We start from the raw sequence: 27,917 nt of genomic DNA, 5'->3' as shown, positions 1-27,917 counted from the left end.
TTTTTCATTAAGAAGTTTTATTACATACACTGCACACTGTCACAAACAATTTGCATTTCTTCCACAAAGTCCATATTAAATTAATGCAAAGGCAAATTTGTTTGCACAGAGACATACATTTTTCCATTGCGAATATTTTTCCATTCCACTACATTCTCCCCATAGTGAGGTTTGACTGTGTATGAATAAGAAATACTTCTAAGTTAGGTTCTAAAAAAGCCTGTTTGTAGCATTTAACCGTCAGCTATAACATGAAAAATGTATTTAAAAAAAGACATACAAATAAGGTTGCTTTGGTTTATTGAATAATTGTTTGATGTTTACAAACCTGTAATAAAAATATAGCATGTTTAAAACTGTGCATGTTTCATATGTTGTTGAATATATATATATATATTGTGTGTGTTCTTTTTGATGGTGAATTATCCTGGCACATTCATTTGCCTCCACACAAAGCAATCAAGATAGTTTCATAATCTCCTTTGGTGTCATCCTACAAAAGAAGCATATACATATGCATTAAAAAGAAGTCGAAAGATTTAGAAAATCAAGCATTGTGTTTATTTTTAAACTCCTAAGCACAAGATTTAGCAGGGCATTTATTTAAATTCAAGACTTAATAATTTTCAAAGAGCAAAATAAAAATATTTTTTTAACACTGAGTGGCTTAAATAGTTTGCCCTTGCCCAAAAGTTAGAAAACATCATAAAGGGGTGGCTATACCTCGCCCATTTGATGAATGGATGGTTATTATATGAGGAGCACGCATTCTACTGGTTGAACAGACTGTGCAAGGGAACATACATGAAATGCCCACCTTTTTTTTTTGCTATTCATTTAATTGAAGTAAAAAGGAGCTGCAGCAAAGTCTAGAGCACAAGCCAGAGATCAGGGCAGTTTAAAGAGAGAATCAAAGTGGAAGGCAAATGCAAAGTCCAATATACAAGTCACAGGTCAAGGCAGGCCACCAGCAGAAGCAATAGACTCCAATATACAGAATGGAGGTCAGAACCATGAAATAAACAGGAATCTACAAAGAACACAGGAAAAGTAGATAAGGACAAGAAATAGGCAGGAACTCAGGAGCCTGGCAGGAACTTAGGAACCAGGCAGGAATCACTGTTAGCAGTAGCAGGCTCGATTGCATATACAGGAGAATATTCAGGAGACAGACTTATACAGGTCTTTAACTATTGAACTGTTGACACCTAGCCTTGACATGTCAGTTAGCTGAAACAATGAAGAAGGAAGAGATACTGGATGCCAAGAAAAAAGATCTTCTCCCGATATGCACTCCTAAAGGTGGGCAATATCAGCCTAATTGGATCGTCTGAAGGACCCAAATCGGCAGATTAAATCTGCCCATGTATGGCCACCTTAAGTGTCTCTAGTTGCTCACCAGAGAAACGCACCAGCAATTCAACACACTGTACATAGTTTAAATCCTGAAAAGTAATGACAGTTTCTCATTTGTGATACTAACTATACAGATATACAATGAACTTTTTGGCATGGCATTTCTTCTCAATATAATCTAGTATTTCTGTTCTTAGAAATAGAATTATTATAATATTGTATTCTGGGTGATTTCTCTGTGTCAAGGCAAACCAGACCTGCACATCTCAAAAGTGCATCAAGGTTATCATTTCACAATGCTTCCTGGGAGGGGGGGTTAATTTGTCTATGTTATTTTAATGAATGCTCATATTTACCCTTCAGGATTATATATGTTGTCTCTAAAGATGGAGCTATGGAGCTGTACATGGCAAACTACTCATGACAGCTGAGCACCAACTTCTTATTTGTTAAAGACACATCATCTTCTACTTTGTCTGTTATGTGTCTGGAAGATTTGGTCAAAGTTACAGAGATGAATTGCTGTTATATTGTTATTTGCTCCAAATATCTGTATAGGAGATTACCAACCTAGACAGTATATGGTATACCATGATACAGTTTGTTTCTCCTAATTAGAAGACAAAATAAATATTAATAAATTAGTAAATATTACAAAAAAAAAAAAAACATACCAAAATAGCCTGGTGAAGAGATTTTCCATAAAGTCTCTGGTACTGAGCCTTTATTTCATTCATGTCTATTTCTGAACGAGAAACCATAATTCTAATCAGGTCTTTATCACGTGTCCCAGAACCCTGTGCAAAATATAAACAAATGTAAATAAAACAGTGATCATTAAGTTAGCATTTAAATCCCGAACACTATTATTGTTATGATATTATGAATAATACACAGTAGTAATATATTCTGAATTTTATTTATACACAGACCATTATGTAGGTGGGAATGGTAAGTAATATATATGTAGGCATAAAGAGATGAAAGGTAGCGGGAACCCTGCTCTAAAATGTATAGTCTATGGGGAATTTTGGGAAGTGTCATGAGTTACACAATAAGACAATTATTACAACAGAATGTTATTCATATCTAACTAAGCCAACAACAACATTTCTCTATGTCAACAATAAGCAATTAGTATAACTGTTGGTTTTGGCGATTAAATTGTACGCTCAAGTTAATTTTCTTAACAGATACTTTTTTTCTGTTACAACAAAATAGGACTTGCTGGGAACAAAGAATAGTATTGGTAGGAACTAAGACATTTAACTAAGATGTATATTAATGCATTCAATTGGTAAGGTGCCGCTTTGGCAAGTTCCGCTAAGCTTGTTTATGACAAATATACTTAAAGAAGTAGAGAGATTAAAGTCTAGCTATAAAAGTGAAATAAACTTGATTCACAATAGAACGTGGAGGATTAAAAACAGTACTGCAGTGCCTGTGGGCAGATATGACTTACGAAACTCATTCAAGGTTGAGGATAATAGTACAGTGATCATGGATGGCAAACACTAACAAAGAAGCTACAATATTATTTAGAGAATTTCGAGAGAGGCGTGTGTGGATTTATTCAAGCAGAAAGAGCAGACATTAAGCAGACATCCAGGTTAAGTCAGTAAGTCACAATATTAAAACACCCTTGATTCTTATTAATTCACAGCTGGCTACAATGTATGTGGAATTGCATGGTTAGATTTTAAATGTACAGGGCACACTAGATATAAGAATTGAAATGAATGAGGTGAAGGCATTTCTTACAGCTTGCCATTCTTTCACATCAACTGATATAAATTGCCAAAAGGCAATACAAATGGCACAAGGCAGAGTACTAGTTCTAAAAAAGGACAATACAAAATATAAAGATTGCAAGGGACATATAAAGTTGGAATGATTTTGTCCTCTTTTGTAAAAGGCAGCAACAAAATGCTCAAATATGTCTGAAATGGAATACTGATTAGAACCTACATACTTTGATGTCTTAGGTTATGTATCAATAGCAGAGGAAAATGGTAAAATGGGCAGAGTGGAATAATCAGTGAGACAGTCCGGATTAGGAAATACAAATAATCTGTGTCAGCATCTACAAAATTTGAACAAAAGCTGGGTATAAGGATTTCCCAGAGTAAGCATAACTTGTTTGGCTTTATATCTGCCATTATACCTTGGCTAAGGTGTTTAAACAAGTACATTCCTCAAACTTTGCTTCAGGCAAGACTGAAATCAGCATTATGCACCACTGGTTTAGCCTAGTGGTTTTTAGTATTCTGAAGCTTAACAAGAATTAGCAGAGATAAAAAGATAAAAAGATTTGCAGAGCTAGAAATTAAGAGTGCCAAGAGCATTATGTGTGCCGTAATGAATGCAGTGATCGTATCCTCAAGATAAAAGTAGTGAAGAACTGCATCATGATGAATCTGCTTTTACTGGCACTAATGTGTATTCTTCTGCAACATTACCTTCTTGTACAGACTTAGGGGCAGATTTATTATGTGGGGTAAAAAATGGCAACAAAAATCGCCACACTTCACAGGGCTTCCCCACGTAAAAAAATGGTGTAAATTTTTTTATGCAGTTTTTCTAATCTGGCATTCAGATGGCATAAAACGAAACACACCATGGTAAAGTCCCTATTTATTTTAATGTCATAACAGGATTCTGGGAAAAAATTCCTTAAGGCTCCTAGAAAAGTCCATTTACATGGGTTTTTCCTATAGGCTAAAGCTCACCCACTGGGTTTAAAGTAGAAGCCAGGATAATAGCTGATCAGATTCCCAACTACAGACCGATTTCGCCCTTTTTGGGGCTCATCAGTGTAGCGCAGGGTTTTCTGATCAGTTTAGGTAGAGCCAGGAGTGGGGATACACGAACAAGCTAAAGGGATTGAGGAGACGCCTCATACGTATGCAAATGTCATAACAGGATTCTGGGAAAAAATTCCTTAAGGCTCCTTGAAAAGTCCATTTACATGGGCTTTGTCCCATTTACATGTGTTTATCCTATAGGCTAAAGCTCACCCACTGGGTTTAAAGCAGAAGCCAGGATAATAGCTGATCAGATTCCCAACTACAGACCGGTTTCGCCCTTTTTGGGGCTCATCAGTGTAGCGCAGGGTTTTCTGATCATGTAAATGGGACAAAGCCCATGTAAATGGACTTTTCTAGGAGCCTTAAGGAATTTTTCCCCAGAATCCTGTTATGACATTTGCATATGTATGAGGCGGTCTCCTCAACCCCTTTAGCTTATTTATTTTAAAGACTTTTTAATTTTATTTTTGGCAAATATTGTTTTACACAGCATAATAAATAGGTAATGTATGGTAATGTTTCCAGGCAACTATCCCTAACAAATACCTGCAAGGGACAATTTCTGGTACAAAATGTGACATGAAATGTCCTGAGTAAAAAAAATTGTGACACTGAAAAAATCATTGCAGAGTTTTATAAAGACAACTGATTTTACACAAGATACAATGGCATTATAAAGGATATGCTAACATCACTTAATTTTGCTTCACATGGAGTTGCTTAGGGAAGCCATTTCTGAACTACAAATATGGAAGTCCTTACCCCCCCATGGAGGCTGACTAAAGTTCTTCTCAGTCAACAAACATATGATTTATTAATAATGTCTTTAATAATGCATTATCAGGATTTTATTCATTTATAAATAGAGTACACTACCTTCATTGCCTCATGGAGTTTTTCAGCAAAGAAAGCAGCTCTGTTTGAAGCACACTTCACTAGGTGTTAAGACAAAGAGGCAAATTATTAGAATTAATACGACTATGAAAGAAGTAAAATATGTAAGTGCCAGTAGTACAATGTAATTAGAAAATGATAATTAGAGACTGTATATATAGTTGTTTATTGGATCATTTCTCATGCTTAAGAAGACCAATAACACCATAAAGTGAAAATGCACACACAAAATCCTAAAAACCATCTGCTAAATTTTGTTTTCTAAATATATTTGTTTGCATTTTATTGACATTTAACCCATGTCTTAATCATTTTCTGACTGTCTGACTGACTAAATGTCTGACTGTGTTTGTTAATCCAATATCTGTCTAACACTATTTCACGTATGGGGTACCCTCTACCTCGTACCTTCCTTTTCTTACCCAATCCATTTGCATGTATCTCTGACTCAGGTGGGCCCTCCTTGTGCTTGTGGTTGAAGGAATAACCACACTGTATAAAACACAAAGCCGATCTGTCAGCAGTTCTCAAAACAAAATGATATCACTTTATTTTCAGGAAGTTTTACAACCTTCTTTGTGGGTGCTAATTAGATGGTGCAATCAGCAATTCTTTTATAAATGCTTCACTTCAGATGCTCATCCCTCACATGGTACTCTTACACAATTACAGTTGTAGTGTTCACCTGAGGTAGTATTCACAGATCATTGAACTAGCCCCCAGGCCTAGTGGATGCTCACAGTGGTCCCTTCCTCTAGGAATCTTCTATTCCTGGGCCTAACTTCCTGAGTCCCTATACGGGTGTGTTACATCACAGATTAATAACCCTTTTTGGCCTACACATTGAAGCCTCTTGCTGCTCTACTAACCACCCTGATTGATCCTGCCTCTTACTGAGTTATTACAAAACTTCCTACCACTTATTTCACCTAGGAAGGCCTAGTTCCAACTCAACTCAGCACCTCCTCCAGCTACTGGGTACTAAAGAGGGAAGGCTTGTTTTTTTGTAAATCAGTATCAGGTTATCTTCTTACCAATAGCAGTCAGACACTTCTCAATGTCTCCTTTAAGCTCCAGATCAAGTGCCTTGTTCATTTCATGTTGGCTATATTTGGTGTATCTCATAAACACTAGAAAGAAAACATTTATTTTAGACATTTTATAGTATTTTTGCAGTGAAATTGTATTTGTCTGTGTCTGTTTTGATTGCTCAACTAAATAAATTATGCCACATATTCATAATACTTACAGCAAGTTAAACAAACATTTTTTTATCCTGTTGTATAAAACCTGCAATTCGAGTACAGCAAATTATTCAGCCCCCTCCCCGTCCCTCTAGCATTTCTTTTCCCAGTGTGGAAACTGAGAGAAGGGTGTGCTAACAAGCTTATTTGCATTCTCTCACTATAATTATTCTGTTTTCTCTATTTGATGTGTTTCCCACTAGCTTTATAAACCTTTTGTGAGCTACACCCATGAAAACTATGCCAAGTGATAGCAGATCAAAAAACAGGAGGCAACAAATTGTTGAGTTAAGACAAACATGCACTACTGGACTGGACTTGACAGGGGAAGAGCCAATTTGACGGGCCCCTCCCAACATCTAAAAGCTCCTCCCCCTTTATTAAGATAAATAAATGTACTAGACTACACAAAATATTTTGGGTGAAAAAGGCTGCAGCTGGTTTATTAACAAATTTATATAAATAACAACCAACATCTATAAACATCAGTTAAGTGTAAGGCAATGTAATCAACTACATTTCTATAATATTTCTATAGTAGATATAGTAGATTTTGTACTGGTACAACTGGCATGTTTGCTTCATAAATCTACTATAGTTTGCTGCTGTGTAGCCATGGGGGCAGCAATACAAAGCCAAAAAGGGAGAAACAACACAGGTTACCTAGCAGATATCAGATAAGCTCTTAAAAATCCCATTATATACTAGAGAGCTTATCTGTTATCTGCTATGTATCCTGTGCTTGAATGGCTGCCCCTATGGCCATTATATAGCTTGTTTATGTAAATTATAGTAGAGTTTCTGAAGGAAGCACACCAGCTTTACCAGTTGAGGGCAACAATACATTATATTTTCAGTACTTTAAAACACTTTAATTTTTATGTTACTCTTCCTTGTAACCTTAGATAGCCATTGAAGGCTGCAAACCATACTAACCAAGAGTGAGGGTCCCACCTGTTGTCCCTCATAGACGCGGCTTTTCTCCATAACTCACGATCCCTTCCACCGGGCCTCTTTCATCCCTTTGGCCCCAGGCCTAACTCCTGTTACTTCCTACACTTCTCACCCATCTTACTGGCTCCCCCTGGGGGTAGCACCTCTTGCTGTGATAGTACCACTCCCAAACTCCGCTACCCCTTTGCTCCAGCAGTCTGATTCTATATATTTTCATGTAAAAATTGAATACGGATTTGAGTCCATACCTACCAATGGGAAATTAACTTTTTAGAGGTACAGCTAAGCCTATGAGTACGACTCCCAGAAATAATTACACCAAAGGACATGTCTACTTAATTTTTCAAAATCAAAAACTTTTTTTAACCCGATATTTGTTGGGTCAAAAAATTGGGACACCTGCAGCAAACCTTAAAAGAGACAATCCCAGGGAAAAATCTGAGAGTAGAAGTATAGAAACCAATTGGCTTCTTCCGTATTCTGCAAATAGTGTTTAAGGGTAATGGGTTATAACATTCCTTGTGGAACAATTTGCTAAGTACCCACTTGCTTGTCAATGTCAAATGCCAATTCTCCAGTCACTGTCTCTCATTACCCTACCCTTCCATCAACCTTTTACTTTTTTCCCATTTACTTTTGCAAGGAGTCTAAGGGGCCGATTCACTAAAGGGTGCAAAAACGAGTGTTATTTATAGCATGCGTTAAAAATATTATCACTTCTTATATTTGTAGAATTAACGAACGACACTTGTCTAAGTTAAGAAGCAATGTTATTGTCGTTATTTATGTTGCAATGATATATTTTTAAGAGATATTTTAAACCATGTAATATATTTAAGCGTTATTTCGTAGCATGCAATATTAGCACATAACCGTTACTTTCTGAAAACTACTGTTCTGAAAATGACCATTTCCCTGAAAACTGGAGGATGCATCACTCTAGGGCAATAACATACTTGAAAAAATCTGACTGCAAACTCCATCTTGTCACCACAGACAATCACCAGCTGCAATTTTGTTTAGTAACGCCTACTCCTGGGAGGCGTTAAGTTTCACAGTAATTATTGCCACATTTTATGCTTTTAACGCTTAAAATATGTCTGCGAATTATGCATTAGTATTATTTCTATTAGATAATTATCGCAATGCAACCTTTAGTGAATCATCCCCTAAATCTTTCATCCAATCAAGCCCACTTGTACTGAGATCTCAGTGTGGTTTGTCAGAATATGATTCATTTTCTAAAACTAGAGCAGGTATCAGAGATATCAACCCGGGTGAGGCCTAATGATGTCACCAGAAGTGACCCCCTTGCACATGCCCACCACCATAAGCGCCATCACTGCAGATGCGCACATGCACCCGCTGACATCCCTGAATGTTTACTAGGGAATGCGCACAGGGTTTGATAGAAAAATTGGAAAACCCATGAGAATGATATCATAACAAAGTGTAAAGAAGAAGTAAAGAAATGGTGCCTGTGGCATGGCAACATTTTTTCTACCATGCCCATTTTTGCAACCACACCCCCTAAATACCACTCCCATTTTTAACCTCCCAAATTTGGCAGGTTATTTAAGGTCTGAACGCATTTCTGGGGGCTTGTTTTATGTCATACTACAGTTTTGCTAATGCAGGTGAAAATGCCCTGTTCCCCCAAGAGACCTGTTTAGCTTATTAGTTGCAATTGTATCTAAGTGCAGGTGTAGCTTGGTAAGTTTTCTGTGCTCTCTGCCAAAAGCCCACTTATTTAATTAAGTTTGACAAACAATGTATCTTTTTAAGCGTTCAGTGCAGGAGATCAAAGAGAAATGAGGGACTTTTCAATAAGAATCCAGGACTGTGGGCTGAGCTGTTAAAATCGGGACTGTCCAGAGAAAATCGGGACAGTTGGGAGGTGTGTAATATATGCTGATTGAAGATCTGGGGGAGGGAGCCCAAACTGGGTAACTCTCGGTGAAATTGAGAAAGTTGATATGTAAGGAGTTGAATGTAATTTTAAAGAATAATTTATGCTTTTTTTTAATCTCCAAAATGATCATGTACAGCCCTCAGAATAACATACATTCTTACTGCATGCAGATTTATTTCATTTTTGTATTACAACCAGTTAAAATATAGACGCAAATCTGCATACAGGGTAAAAGGTATGTTTGGGGACTATTTAGAGTAATATTATGGGATTTTAAAATAAAAGACCTAACTATCCTTTAAATGTAACTCGTTAGACATTATAAAGTTTGTCCAGCAGGTGGCACTAACCATTCAGCTTGGCCCTTTGGAAAGCTTCCATAATGGGAAGGCCCAGCTCAGGGAATCTGTATAGGTCAGAGGTCGGCAACCTGCGGCTCATTTTGGCCTTAGGTGCGGCTCCGGTCAGGCTGATGACTATCATCCTCCGCTGCGAGCAGCGCGCCTGAAAAGCCACTGAAAGACTAGTGACTACTAGTCTTTCAGTGGCTTTTCAGGCGCTGCTCTCCGCGGAGGATGATGTGTGTGCTGCCGCTGGCCGGCAGCCTATCAGAGAGGCCGCCGGACCGCGATGACGTCATCGCGCCGCCAGACTGCCGCTGCGCTGAAGAGGAGGACCGGCGCGTGATTCGCTCTCAGGAGGTAAGTCACAGAGCCTGGACTCTGGCACATTATACTGGGGCTGGACTCTGGCACATTATACTGGGGCTGGACTCTGGCACATTATACTGGGGCTGGACTCTGGCACATTATACTGGGCCTGGACTCTGGCACATTATACTGGGGCCTGGACTCTGGCACATTATACTGGGGCCTGGACTCTGGCACATTATAGGGGGGCCTGGACTCTGGCACATTATAGGGGGGCCTGGACTCTGGCACATTATAGGGGGGCCTGGACTCTGGCACATTATAGGGGGGCCTGGACTCTGGCACATTATAGGGGGGCCTGGACTCTGGCACATTATAGGGGGGCCTGGACTCTGGCACATTATAGTGGGGCCTGGACTCTGGCACACTATAGGGGGGGCCTGGACTCTGGCACATTATAGGGGGGGCCTGGACTCTGGCACATTATAGGGGGGGCCTGGACTCTGGCACATTTTTTTTTTTTGGCGGCTCCAAGTTTTTTTTTCTTTTCGAAAACGGGTCCAAGTGGCTCTTTATGTCTTAAAGGTTGCAGACCCCTGGTATAGGGAACTGCAGGAGCCAGTAACTTTCTTTTTGGATTGATTCACAAACAAATTATTAGGGTTGAGGAGACTGCCTCATACAGAAGCAGTCTCCACAAAAGGAATTCTGGGAATGAATTCCAAAGAGCTCAAAGAAAATCCCATTTACATGGGTTTTTAAAACAGAAGCCAGCATAATAGCTGATCAGATTCCCAACTACAGGTCGGTTTCGCCCTTCTTAATAAACTCTAAAGAAAGGACAGACTTAGATGGGCTGACTGTGCCTTGTGAGGTTTAGTCATAAGACCTTAAAGGTGTGGATTATCTTTAGATGTTATAGAATGTCCAATTCTGAGCATGTTTTTAATTGGTCTTCATTTTTCATTAGTTTAAAAAAAGTCTGCCATTTCTCAAGACCTGCTACACTAAAATCTGTGCCTTTATTCGTCAAATCTATGAGTATCATGCTTTATTTGCACAGTAAAGGCATGTCTAAACATCTTTCCAGTGACTGGAGCTTGACTGTCATGTGTGGCCCTGGTACATGTTCCTTAGCAACCAATGCAGTACCCACCTTTCTGAAGATGTTGAAAGCTGCGAGTAGTGAGAATTGTAGTGAACGCATTCACATCTGTCCCCTTTCTCTTTTCTCCAGCTTCGTACAGGGCCTGACAAAATAATGTAAGCAGAACCCTAAATATTATTTACATTCATATTATTTACAAAAGGACTTTTTACTTAACTAAGAACTTTTGTTGTATAAAGCAGGGCTGTGAACTGGTGATTTGCAGGTAAAACAAAATGTGACATGTAATTCCTTTACTTCAGGAGCTGTTAATACTAAGCACTCACATTGTACTTAAGGTAGATATGAGAGACATAGGGACTGAAGAAAGAATGGGAAATTCAAATACCTGTCAAAAATAATCAATCACTATGTGGCTTCCATTTTTACTATTTGATGAGAATGCTTAGTATTAGTGATGCAGCACAGGAAAAACTGAGGGCAAAGGAAAATTTACAAGAAAATGAAAAAATGAAGAAATGAAAGCAGCTATATGGAAATGAGAGAGAGTAGAAACTAGAAAAGGTATAAAGCTAAAGTTGGAACATGAATAAATGTGGAGAAGGGGAAAAGAGAAATACTGGCGATAAAAGTTTAGAGCATTAAAGAGGGAGCAGGAGCACAAGGCTACAGAATCACAGAAGAGGTGAAAAGAGGAGACATTAGAAGACAAGGCAAGCTAAAAAGAAACCACAAAATGGGAAAATAACGGAGGACATAGTAGGAGTTGCAGATAAAGAATAGTACACAAAAAAACACAGAAAAGAGAGTAAAATAAATTTGGGACTCCGATTGTCACTAAGTAAATATGGGGGTTGTTGTACCTACTGATATACATATTGAGGTGGAGCACCAAGTCATATTTATGAAGAATCTTATTACATTTTGGTGGGAGGGCTGTGTAGGCATATTATCCAAAAAAAGAAAAAAAAATAGTTAAGGCTTTAAAAGGGTTTTTTATACTGAAGAAACAGGCCCCTGTGTTGTAAGGCCTTCTAACCAGTAAATACACTCATATATGGCCTGCTAAAGTTAAGAAGTTGGACAGCGTTGTACTTGAGCATTTTGCAAAAATCCATTATTTTACTAAAATGAAAGACCAAAAGACAGAAACATAATATTTTAACATAATATTGTATAAATATAAATATGCTGAAAAATATATCTGGATGCCATAAAAGACAGAGGAAGCAGTACTCCTGCAGTATTTACACCTTATTACCATATGAGGGCAGCACCTTACCACAGGAAGACTGAATTCTCTCTGTGTGCGTGACATTTCTTTCTCTCACTCTTTCCACCCTACTCCTCTGACAATGTCTCCTTTTCTTTAACCCTATTCTTTAAACTTAGTCTGAGCCTGCAGCAAAAAATGACATCATACTGCTCATCTGCTAATATATTTGCCTTTCTCAAACAGTCAGGCAGTTATCAGTTGTTATCAGTTGTGCTAAAAAGATTGTATGGGGTTTGTCATCCATACTGGTTGCTAAATTTTAAAGGTTTTAGTAGCATTAAGGTATGTTGATCCAAATTATGTTAAGACCCTTCATCCGAAAAACCTCAGGTCCAGTTGTTCCATATAACAAATACCTGTATGTACATATTCTGTGTAAAGGAAAACTAAAGCTCATTAAATAATTATGCTAAAAAATGCAAAATTTTATTTTTTTTAGCTTCTGTAGTATGGCCTAGCATAGTAAGTATTTGTAGCCACACAACAGGCTTGCTAGTTGCTTAGTGTGAAGAACTACAGCTCCCATGGTCCCTGGTTTTTTTTTTCTAAATACATACAAGTGGTTCTTATTAAGTTGTACCAACAATTGTTGCCCATTTCTATTACAGACACCGCACAGCAACTGGATATAAATCTTGTTCTTATCTTTAAGCTACATTCCTTACATGCCTTACCAGCCACACACTTCTGTAGCCTTGAATCATAACAGCATGACAATGCTAATGCACATACATATACTGATGAATCAGGACCCTGATGCTTTGGCAACTGGAAAAAAAACTTAAAATAAATACACTTACTCATAAGGAGAGTCATGTTAAGACTCTTAAGTCACCCAGTACCTTTTCTTATTTAACTTTTGTCCAGGTCATCAACAGTGGGCGTAACAAGACAGGAAGCAGCCCCCGCCCAGGGGATGGGGGCGCCCAGACCATGAGGTCTGCTTATATTGTATGTATGTATGTATGTATATTTTTATTTATAAAGCGCTACTTATGTACGCAGCGCTGTACAGTAGAATACATTAATACAAAAAGGGGGTTAATAAGATAATAGATAAATACAAAGTACAACAATAAATACAAGATACAGTTACAGTTGCAATAAGTTAAGAGTCAAAGACACAAGAGGATGGAGGTCCCTGCCCCGTAGAGCTTACAATCTATATGGGAGGGTAACTTACAGCTACAAATAGGCAAATATAAGTGCTGTAGGTCACAGTGGGTGACATTACAATGTAAGTGCTATTTCCCAGATCAGGTGCTGGGCGAGTGCTCCGAAAGGTAGTCTTTTGTCTTTTTGTTGCATATAAATCCCTGCTCCTCACCCACTCTTAGGTAGGAGAGAAGGTGGGAAGCAGGAATTTATATCCAAGCAGGTGGGGGAGGAGAGCAAACAGGTGGAAACAGGCCTTGTAGGGTTTGCTACACTGCACTGGGTCCTTCCGAAGATTTTTTTGCAGGGTGCAGAGTAGTTACAACAATCATTGACAAATGGTGAGTCAAAACATTTTTTAGACCCTTCCATATGCAATTCATGGTTACCAGACACACAGAAGAGAACAATATAGGGCAGCGTAATGTTGCTTATAATCAGACTAATTACAAATTGTGAATTAGACCACATTACAACTTTCCCCTTCACTTGTACTTGATTGAAAAGGGACTTTTGCTTTATTGTGAAACGCTGTGTAATTTGCTGGCGCTATATAAATAAATGATGATGATGATGCTTAGTTTACATAGCAAGTTTCCAATACAAAGTCCTCAGTACAGGCTTAGATTATTGGACTTATTTGAATTTTGAGTTGAGAAGGGCCCATCCCACAAAGCTGCGCTGAGTTTTAATTGCATTTCAGCTGGGCAAATATACATTATACAGTTCATTTACCAAAGTGCTGTTACATGCCTACTAAATTGCCTACAGTCAGTTAAATGAAAAATCCTAATTATTAAAGGAGAAGGAAAGGCTAAATTACTAGGGGGTGCCAAATGTTAGGCACCCCCAGTGATTGTTTCACCTGAAACCCCCAGCCGGTGCTCCTGTTAGAAGAAAACGGCAGTGGCCCGGGGTAAATGCAGGCCAGCGATCCTCTTCCTTCCTTCCCTTGCAATCCCAGGGCCCGCACAGTTGAGTGAAAAAGTCAGCTTTTAAAGTTAAAGTTTGGTTTTGTTATAGTTTTTGTTACTGCACATGCACAAAGACCAAAGGAGGGAGAGGACAGCTTGGTCCCGTACACCCTCACATCCAGCCAGGGGTTTCAGTTAAGCGATTACAATCGCTGGGGGGTACCTAACATTTTGGCACCCTCCCTTTTCCTTTAAATATGCTTCCCTATAAGATTATTTTGATGGTAATTTGCAGAAAAAATGATACCCAGAGAAAGAATTTTTAGCACAATTGCATCAGGTGCAACTTCCCCATGCAACAGCAATGATACTGGAATTATTGCAAAAATTATGCCCTGTGGGTAAGAACATGGCTGGAATTGCACTTTGCAAACTGCATAGATGAACCTTATGTACTACCTGATTATAGGCATGTACATATAATGATGTGAGCTTATTGGGGGGAGGGGGGGGTTCTAGTACAGTGTGCTGTTTCTCATTAAAAAGGATATTTTTAAAACTTAACAGTTGCATGCAAATTGAATAATTCTAAAGAATCACAAGGCTGCAAAGAAATCTCCACATAATTTGTTTTTGAATAAATATGTAGCTATTAAACAAGGAACTATTTTTTTAGTCTGCTTACATAACCAAACCTTGTGATAAGAAGCTCATTCGTGACAACTCTGGGTCACAGTGAATAATGCTCTTGTACTGGTTTAGCCATGCTATTTCTGGCACGTTACTGCTTAATAACTTTTTTAAGGTAAATAAACTCTTAGTAAGACTGCAGTAGTGAAAAGTTACATTTATCAATCTGACAATAGAATTATTTAAATAAATTAACTGGATTAATTGACAATTTCTACTTTGTGAAATATAGTAAAGACAAATGACTCTAGAGAGGATCTGTTAGACCCCATCAAACCCATTAAGTGTACGACTGGGACAGTTAAAGAAAGTTAAGAACACCTATACCTGAAACCACTACGCTTTATCAACCTGGTGGTGCAAGGCAATGGTTCTCTTGAAGAATAATTAATGACCCACCCCATACCCCATTGCAATGGTTCTAAACCTTTTTTTACCTATCAAACTTAAAAATATCTGGGGAGCAATACAAATGTAGGGACCCCAAAGAATTTGGCCCCTTCAGGATTAGTTCCCCTTTAGACAGGCACCATGAGGGTGGCCTTTTGGGTTATGGACACCTAAAGGTGGTCCTAGCTGTTTATGTGTGAAAAGGGAGTTTCCCTGTTATGCAGCAGCAACCACTAGGTGGCAGTGTGCTGCAATATAAAAAGGGATGACACCCATTTTGTGATGGTCTTAGTACTGGAGGTACTGTAATAGGTCACTCTAGGAGTGACAGGCAGGCTAGAGAGAACGGGCAGAGATAGCCCCAACAGGAGAGAGAGGGATTAAGACCCACCAGCACTCATGGCTGGAGTTCAGGACCTGTAGTGTGTAGTAAGAGGAGCCAAGTCAGCACCTGGGAGTGTTCCCAGTGAAGGGGCCCTACACGTGGACCGGGGTGAGTTCCTAGGTGGGATCATCCGGTGGGAGTACCGGGGGTAGCCCAGAGAGAGAGTGTGACTTGAGCCGTCTGTGTGACATCCTCTGAATATTCCTTCCGCTTTCAATAAGCTACCAATTGTCCTGGAGGGGCAATTAAAATCAAACCATGTATGGCCAGCTATAAAATGATTTGTTCTGGTTGCATATGGCTACACCCAACTGTATTACATTCATTTTAAACTGTATTTTTTTGTACTTTTACACTTCCTTACCCTGGCATCATTGTCAACGATTTCATCATTTACACGAGTATCTTCACTCCGATCACCCTGTAACATGCATTAAACATCATGAGTGCATGCACAATTCAAGAAGTGCAAAAAAATATTCTCAAGAAATACTACATAAAAATACATAGATCATAGGTTATACTGCACCTACTGGAAAATGGTACCGTAATTGTTGATCATTTAAAGAGTCAAGATACACCTGTTTTCAGAATAAGCAATAACATTTCTACATATTGTTTTAAATAAGAAATATCTGTGTTGTTTTGTCTTGCCCTGAACCTTGCAGAACAGTGACACTGAAATAACATTTTGCAGCTTGCTTGGCTCATTAGAGCAATTTTGAAAGAAGAAGGTAGTTTATTTAGTAAATTTCCAGCCACAATTGAGCTCTTATATGATGCTATCCTCCTTATTCATAAACCTAAGACATACATTGTGGAATGGGAGTTTGTTATCTATTCAAACACTTCTGATACCAGGTGTAGGGGGAGTTAGGGAGGATAAAAACAAAACCAGTATGTAAAAAATGTTTTTTTTATGTCATTTAAAGCAGAAGGCAGAATAAATATTTAGCATATGACTTATTACTTGTTTATGTTGAGTGTTTCATATAAGTTAGGTAGGTATCTCACTGTCTTTCCCTTTACTTAGAAATTCCCTATCTGAACCACTGCACTGCACCTATTGGACACCTAGAGCCATACTTAGGGGCAGATTTACTAATCCACGAATTCAAATCCCGAATGGGAAAAATTTGGATTGGAAACAAAAATTTCTGAAGATCGCAAATATCCCTAAAATGCTTACGAAAAAATCGTATTAGTCACGATAATATCGTATTGGTGATCCGAAAGTCACGAAATTTTCGTACTGAACCATTGTAAACAGCGGTAAAACCTTTCCGTTTTTTTCGCGGAAGCGTCCGAAAAAGTCGCGCGGCGTATGAAAAAGTTGTGCGGTGTACGAAAAAGTTGTGCGGACGCCCGAAGAATTCGGCGAAAATACGCTCGGAGCGTTCGTGCTTTTGTAAATGTGCCCCTTAGTATTTCAATATGAGATTTGAAAAATAGTGACTTTTTGCAGGTTTTATAGGGTGCACTTATAAAAGAATAGGCATTATAACAACCCCTAGTATTCTCCCCTAACTTTCCTGGCTCCTTGTCCATTTTTGCCTTGCCTGTAAATAGTACTGGATCTGTCTGAATGCTATCTCCTGCCCATTAATGTCTGCCCAGCCCCTGTGGTGTCAGCATATTGTGTGCTGTGTTAATTGAGGAAAGATCATAATGTGGCAGGCAGCAAGGTCAGCACAATATATATCACATATAATAACTACATTTCCAAAGAAGCCGAAGACATATATTATGTTCAATGCATGGATATTTGAAGGTATATACTGAAGTCTGACAAATATATTATATTAAAAGGCTTTTATTTCTGTCTTATAGTGTTTAGTGAATAAAATATTATTTTCTTGTGCTTCATTATCAATAGCTGTTATAAAAGTTACTCTCCTGGCATATTTAGACCCATAAAAGCTTTGTGTAATTGTTGTCTAACCACATCCTTTTTTATAACTGCCAACATCCTTCCTGTAACTTAGTCAGCAAAGGCACAGCCTAGAAACCAGCAAGAACAGTTAGATGCCATTAGGGCATACCCAGCTGAAAAAAGTTAGTAATGGCTTCTTTTAAGTACAACTGCATCAGGAACACTCCCCTATGTTTGTTCATTGCCCAAGCCCTAAAGTAATGTCAACAAAGGTATTCTAATGAACTAACTTCAATTTAGCAATAAGCTTTGTGTGTAAACTGTCCATTTAGATAACAACACATGTGTTTTTTTTTTTGCTGAAAACAACCTGAAATGATGGTGATTATAAAACATAGATATATCTTTAGAAAGCAATATTGGAACATTATTAAAATACCTTTGCAAGGGCAACCAGAGCTTTCTGAAAATCACCAGATGTATCAGATATTAGGTCCTTTGTTAGCTCACACTTGTAAACTGTGAGAAAAGATTTAAAACGTAGTTAAGATCCTATACAGTGAAATGTCTGCTCTGGAATTTTATCACTGTTTATAAGGCCTTGAACAGTGTTCTTAAGGATTTGAGCACAGTGGTATATTGTTTGTAAATGAGCCTTTATCTTTACAATATTTTTTATCTTTATGTCCCAGGGTTGAATAACTGTCCCTCTGTCACCACCCCGCAAATTTATATATCTGATGGAGGGGCCAAAACCCTACAACGCTCTCCCCAATTCCGAATGAATGTGAATAGCTGTGGTTGGTCTTGTCCTGCTTAGTGACCGACACATATTGCTCTAAAATGCAGAGCTGTATTTGTCAGATTTTTAATATGATACTAGATGCAAGTCCTTTTGAAATTAGCACATAGGGGAATTTTTCGGTAAAATCATGCCAAAATTTTGCCACAGAAATTTTCAACCACATGTGAAGTAAACCCCATTGAATTAGTTCGAAAAATAAAAATCAGGAGAAAAATACTCATTGACTTCAATGTATTGTGCCCCCCAAAAATGCCCATTTACCAATGCATTTTGCATATTTTTTTTTTTGCCATTTCACTCATCACTACATATGGATAAAAGTTCAAAGAACAATGATAAAACAGGGGGTTTACTTTCTAATAAACTGGCCTGGATACAATTGAAGGACTTTAAATTCATTCTGCAGACAGTGCTTTTTGGTAGAGTTTAGCAATACTAAGGGGCTGATTTACTAACCCACGAATCCGACCCGAATTGGAAAAGTTCCGACTTGAAAACGAACATTTTGCGACTTTTTCGTATGTTTTGCGATTTTTTCGGCGTCTTTACGAATTTTTCGTTACCAATACGATTTTTGCGTAAAAACGCGAGTTTTTCGTAGCCTTTACGAAAGTTGCGTAAAATCTTGCGATTTTTCCGTAGCGTTAAAACTTACACGAAAAGTTGCGCCTTTTTCGTAGCGTTAAAACTTAAAAGGTGCGAAGTTTCGCGTAAGTTTTAACGCTACGAAAAAAGCGCAACTTTTTGCGCAAGTTTTAACGCTACGAAAAATCGCAAGATTTTACGCAACTTTTGTAATGGCTACGAAAAACTTGCGTTTTTACGCAAAAATCGTATTGGTAGCGAAAAATTCGTAAAGACGCCGAAAAATTCGTAAAGACGCCGAAAAAATCGCAAAAAATACGAAAAAATCGCAAAATACCGATCTTTACGAAAAAAACGCAATCGGACTCATTTTGACCCGTTCGTGGGTTAGTAAATCAGCCCCTTAAAGTATTAAAAAATTACCTTCCTTGTAGACTCTGGCGATGTCCAGAATCTGTCTATTGTTTCTTGATGTCAGGATTTCAATCAGAGTATCCTCATCTGTTCCGAAGCCCTTGTATAAAAAAAATAGGATCCAAGTGTCTCAAGTTTGACCAGATATTAAAGTCTGCATACTAAACTGTCCTAAAAAAAAAGCTATTTGAATAGATCAATATTAATTAGTATAAACTAGACTGGTGCAATATAGAAATGATCTTAGTAAATTAGCAGCACTGTATCTTAAGTTGGATTATCAAATAGTTGTTGTAGTAGTAATTGACATACCTTTGTAGCATGTTTCAGCTCATGGGCATCAAATTCAGCTGGTGTTCTAAGCAATCCTATAACAACATCTTCAAATTTGCCAGAGAGAGCCTTTTTTAGGCATTCTTCCAAGGGCTACAAACAACACAAAAATTATGCCATTGTGATACCAAACAAAATAATGGTTATGTTCTTTTAAATTTACAGAATACATCTTAAGAGGAAATAGCTAGTGATGAGAGAATCTGAATTTGCAAAATGGGAAAAATGTTGCGCATCCACATTGATAAAAGAATTCTTTTTGACCCGAGAGACAATTCGTTTTGACGCAAGACAATTCTTCTGCTGAGAGACAATTCTTTTTGACGTGAGACAATTATTTTGATGAGAGAGACAATTCTTTTGATGTTCGTTTGATGAGAGACAATTCGCTGTGTGTCCAAAAATCCATGCCTGGTGAATTTTTTCACCCCTTAACTAGAAATAGCTTTGGAGGAGCCTGGTGCAAAAAATGTTCCAAATGACCAATGAAACAGTGGCACTATCTGGCCGGGCTAATGTGGCTCAACTTTCTTTTTGAAAAAAAAAAAAAATGTAAACATCCAGTACACTGCCAAAAGCAAATTTCACATTGAATATAAGCAAAGTTCATAATGTTCTTATGCGACAAAAACTTTGAAATATATTAAAGAGACAGTCATAAGCGGGTCACAAACTTACCTTGCCTTGACTCTTCTGGTAAGCGTTTTTAATCTCCTGACGCTGTGCATTGTTTCTTTTTGTCAGGATGTCAATGATGGTTGCTTCATCCACACCTAAGTGCATAGAACAATAGACTTAATAACATATATATCTTGAACCAAAGTCAAAATCTCAAATTCAGTTTAATGCAGAATCATAGATGACCACTTGAGGATTTTTGGCACATAGAGTACTTCATCTTATTTCACCGCTTCACTTCCTGGGTGTACCAAAAGAGATGGAGCACATGTATGGTGCCTTCCATTTTTAAACAATAAGGGATTCAACTCCCCCTCCCAACTGTAATAGAGACCCATACTTAGCTTGCCAAGAACCCTCCTGGGGAAACTAAATACCTAAAGGTTGGAAAATCCTTTGCCCTTGTACAATGGTCTTGTTAAAATTTGACCCACAATGCAACTTAAAGGAAAGGCATAGTGGGTGGAGTGAAGAAGGATGTTAATGGCATTGAGCAAGCAAAGAGAATGAAGATACAAACAGCTAATAAACCAAAGACAATTATATCAGCCATTTCCCATTTCTTATTTTAGCCTTGTCCAAAGCTGATTATAAGCCGAAAGCCTGATGATATTCACATTTAACCTACCTTTAGTTTTGATTGCTTTGTCCAAAGTAGCAGCATCTGCAGATGGATTAAAACCTGGAGCACCCTTTAAACCTCCACTTGGTTGTTGCTGAAGAATAAAAGGAAAATATCATGATAGCAAATTGTGCATACATTTGAGTGCACTACACATTTGGTCTGTAAGTGAATATAGGTGTGCACTTTCAAGAAGAAAGAACATATTACTGGGTGCTGGTAAAGTAAGTACATGTTTGCAGAATAAAACTATATTCACGGCAACAACACAAAATAGTTATTTTAAGTCATCAGCTAAACCTTAATCAAGACCCCCTATGTGTATGTGTTTACATATCTATATATATATTATATAATGTGTGTATATGTACAGTATATACAGTATTATATACTGCTTCTATCAGCACTCAGTAGAATGCACTCACAGCCACTAGGTCTGCATAAGTTAATCATATACATAGTCACATAGTTACATAGGGTTGAAAAATGACCAGTGTCCATCAAGTTCAACCCATCCAAACTTTATCCTGCTTTTCAGTGGACAAGGAAAAAAAAATGTAAAATCCGGAAAAATTTAAAATCAGGTACAGGTACATTATGCATTATGTATTGGTGGGACAACAAAAAGGTGTAAGTTGAGTTGCTGTATATGTGTGCACAGAAAGAGAGAGACAGTGGGCAGGTATGGTTTTCTTTTTGAAATAATAATTATGAAAGAAGGTTTGATCAAAACTAAAAAATGAAGACCAGTTGCAAATTGTCTTAAAATCTTACGTTCTACATCATGCTAAAAGTTAACTCAAAGGTAAATAAACCCTTTAAGACACACCTTATTCATGAGTTAGCCAAGCATCTTGAATGTAGGGACCCCAAGATTTGGGCCCCTTAGACTGGGTTCCCCTTTAGACAGGCATACCAGTGGGTGGCCAGTGGGTGGGATATGGACACCTAAGGGTGGTCCTAATTGTGTGTGTACTATAATTATTCTTTCCAGGTTAAAAGAGAGTTTCCCCTGCATCTTAGAAGTGACCACTAGGTGGGGGTGTTCTACAACATAAAAGGAGATGGCTCACAAGCCAAGAGGTCTTTCTTCCTGGGACGTCCCCTCTCTAAGAGTTTAGCTACAGGAGCCAGTTTAGATAGTTCAGTTAAAGGATAGATAGTGTTATTTAGTTGGGCAGACTGAGGCCCCTCCGAGGAGATCAGTGAGGTTATCACCTCCCAGCATTACTGGCCGTAGGTTAGGTACATTCAGTGGCTAGCTCAGGTCATAGCATATTCCCAAAGAGGTGAGATTATGTGGAGAAAGAGAAGCTCCTGGTTTGGATATTAGGGAGAAATACCTGAGTCTGCATATAATACCTCTGAATGCCGTTTGGAATAAATAAAGAAGTTAATTTGGTTAGCAATCTCAAGTCTGGTCAATTCCTCCCCAGGCGGATCGCCAGTTACCTGGTAAGTACTCACTCATGGGGCAGCAAGGTCCCAGGAGTTGAAGGGAGTTGCCAAGTTTGAGGCCTACACAAATCAACACAGCTCAAATAGCACACAAGCTCAAAGATACTTACAGCCAACACTTATGGGTGTGCTACATGGATAAATGTAGAAATTCATAGCAAACAATCCTATAGACTCTTACAGTCCTTAAGGCTCTATATCCTATAAGCTCTATATTACAATCCTTAGGGCTCTATATTACAGAATAATCATGGCATGATTATATGGAATGTTTATGGAATAAGCATTCCATATAATTGATCCAATATCTGTCATATTAGGCTAATGCCACACGAGGCGTAGGGCTGAAATTTTCGGCAAGCGGATAAATGTTTGCCGAAAATACAGCCCTACGCCTCCTACTTGTGCCTGCACCCGAATGAATGGGATACGCTCGGGTGCAGGGACATGTAGCCGAGACTTTGCATTCTCACGCGTTTTCATGCGTATATCGGCTACATGTGCCTGCACCCGAGCGTATCCCATTCATTCGGGTGCAGGTACAAGTAGCAGGCGTAGGGCTGATTTTTCGGCAAGTTTTTTTCCGCTTGCCGAAAAAATCAGCCCTACGCCGCGTGTGGCATCAGCCTTATTGTAAAAAATGAAACATTGTGTAAACATTTTAATGTAAGTATAATTTTGTAATCTAGCCAAGATTTGAAACTTACAGTAGCATAGTCAGGGTCACACAGAAACTTAGCCTGATCCAGGAAAGCTTGCATAAAGGCCATAGTAGCTTCCTTCTATTAAAAAAATAAATAACAGTCACACTCAAGCAAATGTACACAATTAAAATACACTATTCTGCCTAATCCATCTTGTGAGTATTGCATAACCCTGTGGATCATTTGTCTTGGACAAATAAATCAGTTCTGTTCTGTTTTATTGCAAAAGAACCTTCTGGCATCCATTATTTCATTTACTTTGCACACAGCCCAAGTGAGTTGTAGTTGCACTACATATTTCTTGATCTTTCCACATAGTGAAAGCCCATTCTTTGTGTTAGAGTCCTATGTATCCCATGCTCTAAATCCAATCTAGCTGGTCTGTATTCACAGCCAAGAAGGGATAACAGATGTTTTAATAAGAAAGAATTTGGGTTGGTTTTTATGTTTATTTGGGTTGAAAATGTTGTATTTCATATACTGAATTTACACCAACCTAAAGTTTCAGCATCTCCATATTAGTAATGATTCAGGCCTTCAAAGCTGTCACAGGAACTCCTCATTTTGGATTTTATTAGAAGTGTCAGTGACACTGCACATGCTCAGTGGGCTCTGGGCAGCTGTTGAGAAGCTAAGCTTAGGGGTCATTGCAAATCATCAAGCAGAAAATTACGTTCACAGCTGACTCTACAGGGCTGAATACTGAATTCTGATGCAAATGCACTCATTTCTGAGCTGCCATGTAAAAAGTATCTGAGCTGATTGCTAAATAGCCTTGTACTTTGCCTTTTCTATTTTAAATATGCAGTATTTTGTCAGTCCCTAAGCTCAGGTGAGTGACAGCAGCACAGAGCATGTGCAGTGAATCAACAGAAAGAAGATGGGGAGCTACTGGGGCATCTATAGAGACCAAGATCTTTACTGCAGTGAGCCTTGGACTGGTACAGAAACCCAAACCATAAGGTGCAGAATTTGTACACCAAGCTTTAATTCTCCTTTAAACTTGTGGCCATGGATGTAACTAGTGCATTGTTGCTCTCATTAGATGACAGGCATTGTTTTCGCATTGGTTTCCATTACTTACAGCATATCTGCACATTCAGCCATTATAAGGTAATTCTCCTTTACCAAGATTTTGTGAATATATACATATATGTCACTATGTAATTTACATACTGTAAGTTCTACATCCATTTTATTCTATTACTACCAGGGACACTTCTTATAAATACAAGTTACTGGAGTGCACTGATTGCAATCATTAAATTCAGTTAGCATTGAATTTTTGAAAATGTCCCTTATTTTGCACATGATCTGATTAGCCTGATTATACAGAAATTTCCCTTTGCACCATATCCCAGGCTGCACATTAATTATTGCATGCAATCCACCCAGGATGGCATCTTACCTGCAGTACTGGTAGTCTAACTAGTTACTGGGCTTCAAAGATATATATTTTTAGCCCCCAAACCATGGGGGTTGTGATCAGTTTTGTCATACTTATGGCTACTAGTGATGAGCAAAAATGTTTGCCAGATATGGATATGGATCTGTGAAATTCCACCATCTGCAAATATTTTTGTAAAACTGTCAGGTATCTGGTCAGGTTGGCACTTGCTTTGTGACATTACAAACACCAAAGTTTGGGTGGAGAAAGTGAGTTAGCATGTAGCATGTCTACAGTATGGAGACTCGCTGAACAAATAGAGAATAAGAGAGAGTATTATTGACTGGCATAGTCAGATTGTGTCATACAGCTGCTATACTTCACATACATTACAGCAGATATTCCTCCTGTGGAGGAAGTCCTCTGTTTTTTACTATCAGGGGGCTAAACAGATCAAACCCCCCAAAGTTGGCAAAATCAAAATATTTAGCTGTGAAGCTTAACAGCTAGTTAGACTATCACCTGCTAACAAGACACTGCTAAAAAGAACCACTTTTTTATCTGCAATACAGGTTTCACAAAAAAGTCGCACCCAAAAATAAGAACAGTAGGTATTTGTACCCTGCATGCTCAGACTGCTGTTCATCCGTGTAAAAACCTGTTTGCTGCAGAACAGTAAAATATTTGCTTACTTTAACCCCTGCACCATTTAAAATCTTTTTTTTTTTTAAAAAGTAAGGGACTTTCTCTTCATCAGTTCCTTTTCTAATAACAGAAAAAAAATCCTGCATTTTTTACATTTATTTTATTGCATTGAAATAATAATTAATTGTGTGCTTATAGCACAGGAGACGTGAGCATGTTCCTTTAAGATAACTTTGCAGGACGGAGACATGGAGTGTGACTCACTGTTTGGCTTACTCATTTTACTTACGGCTCCAAACCACGAAATGGAACACAGGAAAAATCCTTTTTTTTACAAAATGGTTAACTTTCTAGCTGTTTTCTTTAAGTTTCAGATGTACTTCTCTAGGCATTTGCATTTAACTTCCTTAATTAATGAGCATACAGACATGCATGAGAATTCCAGCTTGCCAATTAAGGCAGATTAGAATTTATTATTGAATTTGTAGATCTATAGAAAGTACAGTCAAACACATGCAGCATTTTAAGCTTCCAGGCTGAAAAATGCAAATAAAACAGACACAACTTACCACCGATCAAAGACTGACTGTACTGTAGTTCTGCTTTGCAAGTAGGAGAATTCAGCCCTGGGCTTGAGATTTTTATAAGAACGTTAGGAGACCACACCTAGCAACCAAAAATTTTTTTCAAATACACTGATTGGCTGTTAGTAGTCAGATGATGAAAAGCCTGCTATAAAGGAATACACACCAATATTTTCCTCTCATCAAAAGGCAGACTTTTTGTCTGCATATAAAATGGGTTGATTAAGCTTTTTTTAAATGTTACTACGGATTTAACCCTTTTACTGCCAGCTGTTTTAGTCAAAGCGGAACTTGTATTGCCAGACAGTTTTTGAACATTTTGCACTGTTTCACTTTAGGGGCCTTTCCTCGGGGGGACTTTTAGTTTACCCAGGAAAACCATATATCGTTTTTTTCAGAACAACCTAAGCTTTCAGAATATGGTAGAATTTTTGTGTAATTCCAATTCTGTAACAAGATATAGGCTTCTAAATGTCTAAAAATGCAAAAAAAATCAAATTTTCCATAATATAATCACACATACAACAAAAATTATTTTATGCACGAATATACAACTGATTTGGAAAGTCCCATGTCTCCTGAACGTGCCAATACCAAATATATATAGTTTTAGGGAGATTTCTCACTTGTATAGGTCAAAAACTCCCAGCAGTACACTACCAAATTTCCAAAGCACTGCTCCAGAAAGCTGCATACTTTAGATTTCAAGGCCAAAAATTCCACTAACAGAAGGTTTATCCCAGAAAATTGTACATTTTTTGGAAAGAACAGATTCTGGGGAATACAGAATAGGCACAACTGTCTGTCTACTCCAAACTATCAAGTCGCAATGCTTTCCAAAATTATTGGTTTTTATCAAAATTTGTGATTTTTTTTTAAAAATCACTTCAAAGCTTCCAGTCTATAGTATCTTGTCTCCTACAGGTCATAAAGTAACCAAATAAAACACCCTAAATATGAATGCCATGGGGTCCACTGAACAGTTTGATGCCCAATATGTATAGGTTGCCCTAAGTATGTGGCATGTAGGGGCCCCAATGTGAACATACCCCCATATGTACTGTCATTTCTGTCATTTCAGCTCCTGCAAAATCAACACATTTACATCATTATATGCGGGATAAAGCTAGTAAAAAGTACGCTCACCCCAGAAAGTCATATATTTTTGGAAAGTACACATTCCCCCAAATCTAAAATGGGTACCCATGTCTTTCTACTCCAAAGTACCAAGCCGCACAGCTTTTCTAAAGTTAGCAATTTTGATGACATTTCCAAAAATCCCCTCAAAGCTTCCACTTTGCAGCATCTTATCTCCCACATAGCATTAGGTACCAAGATAAAACACCCTAAATATGAACGCCAGGGGTCCACTGAACAGTTTGATGCCCAATATGTATAGGTTTACCTAAGTATGTGGCATGTAGGGGCCCCAATGGGAACATACCCCCATATGATGTATCATTTCAGCTCCTGCAAAATCAACACATTTACATCCTTTATGTGGGATAATGCTACAAAAAAAGTATGCTCACTCCAGAAAGCCATATATTTTTGGAAAGTACACATCCCCCCGAATCTATGATGGGTAAACATTTCTTCTTGCTTCAAAGTACCAAGCTGTAAAGCTTTCCTAAGTTTGCAGATTTATATGACATTTCGAAAATCGCATAAAAATGTTGCAATTTGCCGCATTTATCTCTCACAATTTCTTGATAAAGATCAGATAAAGACAAATCACCCCAAATAGGAACACCTATGGTCTACTGAACAGTTTGATGCCCAATATGCATAGATATACCAAAGTCTGCGGTATGTACTGAACCCAAAATGAAAATAGCGCATAAGGATTTCTCGCCTGCCAGCTCAGCTTTTGCACACAAAGCCCTCTGTCAGTGTATTATGTGCCAAAACTTCCCCTAACTATACAGTGACCCCCACAAAACCATATATTTTTGGAAAGTACACATTCTGACAAATCCAACAAGTGTAAAGAGTCCTTTCTTCACCAAAGTACCAATCTGCAGAGCTTTCCTATATGACATTTCAGAAAATCGCCTAAAAATGTTGCAATTTGCCGCATTTATCTCACACAAT

General features: G+C 38.1%; 1 protein-coding gene across 2 annotated transcripts; it reads right to left on the bottom strand.

Moving 5' to 3' along the window:
• anxa1.2 (annexin A1 gene 2) lies at positions 1 to 25,917 on the bottom strand. Of its 2 annotated transcripts, XM_012959532.3 has the most exons (13): positions 25,809 to 25,917; positions 23,211 to 23,285; positions 21,052 to 21,139; positions 20,424 to 20,518; positions 19,725 to 19,838; positions 19,422 to 19,512; positions 18,048 to 18,127; positions 16,100 to 16,156; positions 10,974 to 11,067; positions 6,092 to 6,187; positions 5,040 to 5,098; positions 2,031 to 2,153; positions 284 to 493 (listed from the first exon to the last, which is right to left on the bottom strand). In XM_012959532.3, the coding sequence occupies exons 2-13, from the start codon at positions 23,271 to 23,273 to the stop codon at positions 437 to 439; spliced, it is 1,017 nt and encodes a 338-aa protein (XP_012814986.1). In that variant the 5' UTR covers positions 23,274 to 23,285; positions 25,809 to 25,917; the 3' UTR covers positions 284 to 436. The 2 variants fall into 2 exon arrangements, with proteins under 2 accessions (NP_001006702.1, XP_012814986.1); NM_001006701.2 differs by lacking the exon at positions 25,809 to 25,917 and having other exon boundaries at positions 1 to 493.
• Positions 25,918 to 27,917: the final 2,000 nt, after the last annotated feature.

The sequence above is a fragment of the Xenopus tropicalis genome, chromosome 1 (assembly GCF_000004195.4).
Source record: "Xenopus tropicalis strain Nigerian chromosome 1, UCB_Xtro_10.0, whole genome shotgun sequence".
NCBI classification, from domain to species: Eukaryota; Metazoa; Chordata; class Amphibia; order Anura; family Pipidae; genus Xenopus; species Xenopus tropicalis.
Note: the sequence above shows the minus strand (reverse complement) of the source record. Positions and strands in the feature narration are given on the sequence as shown.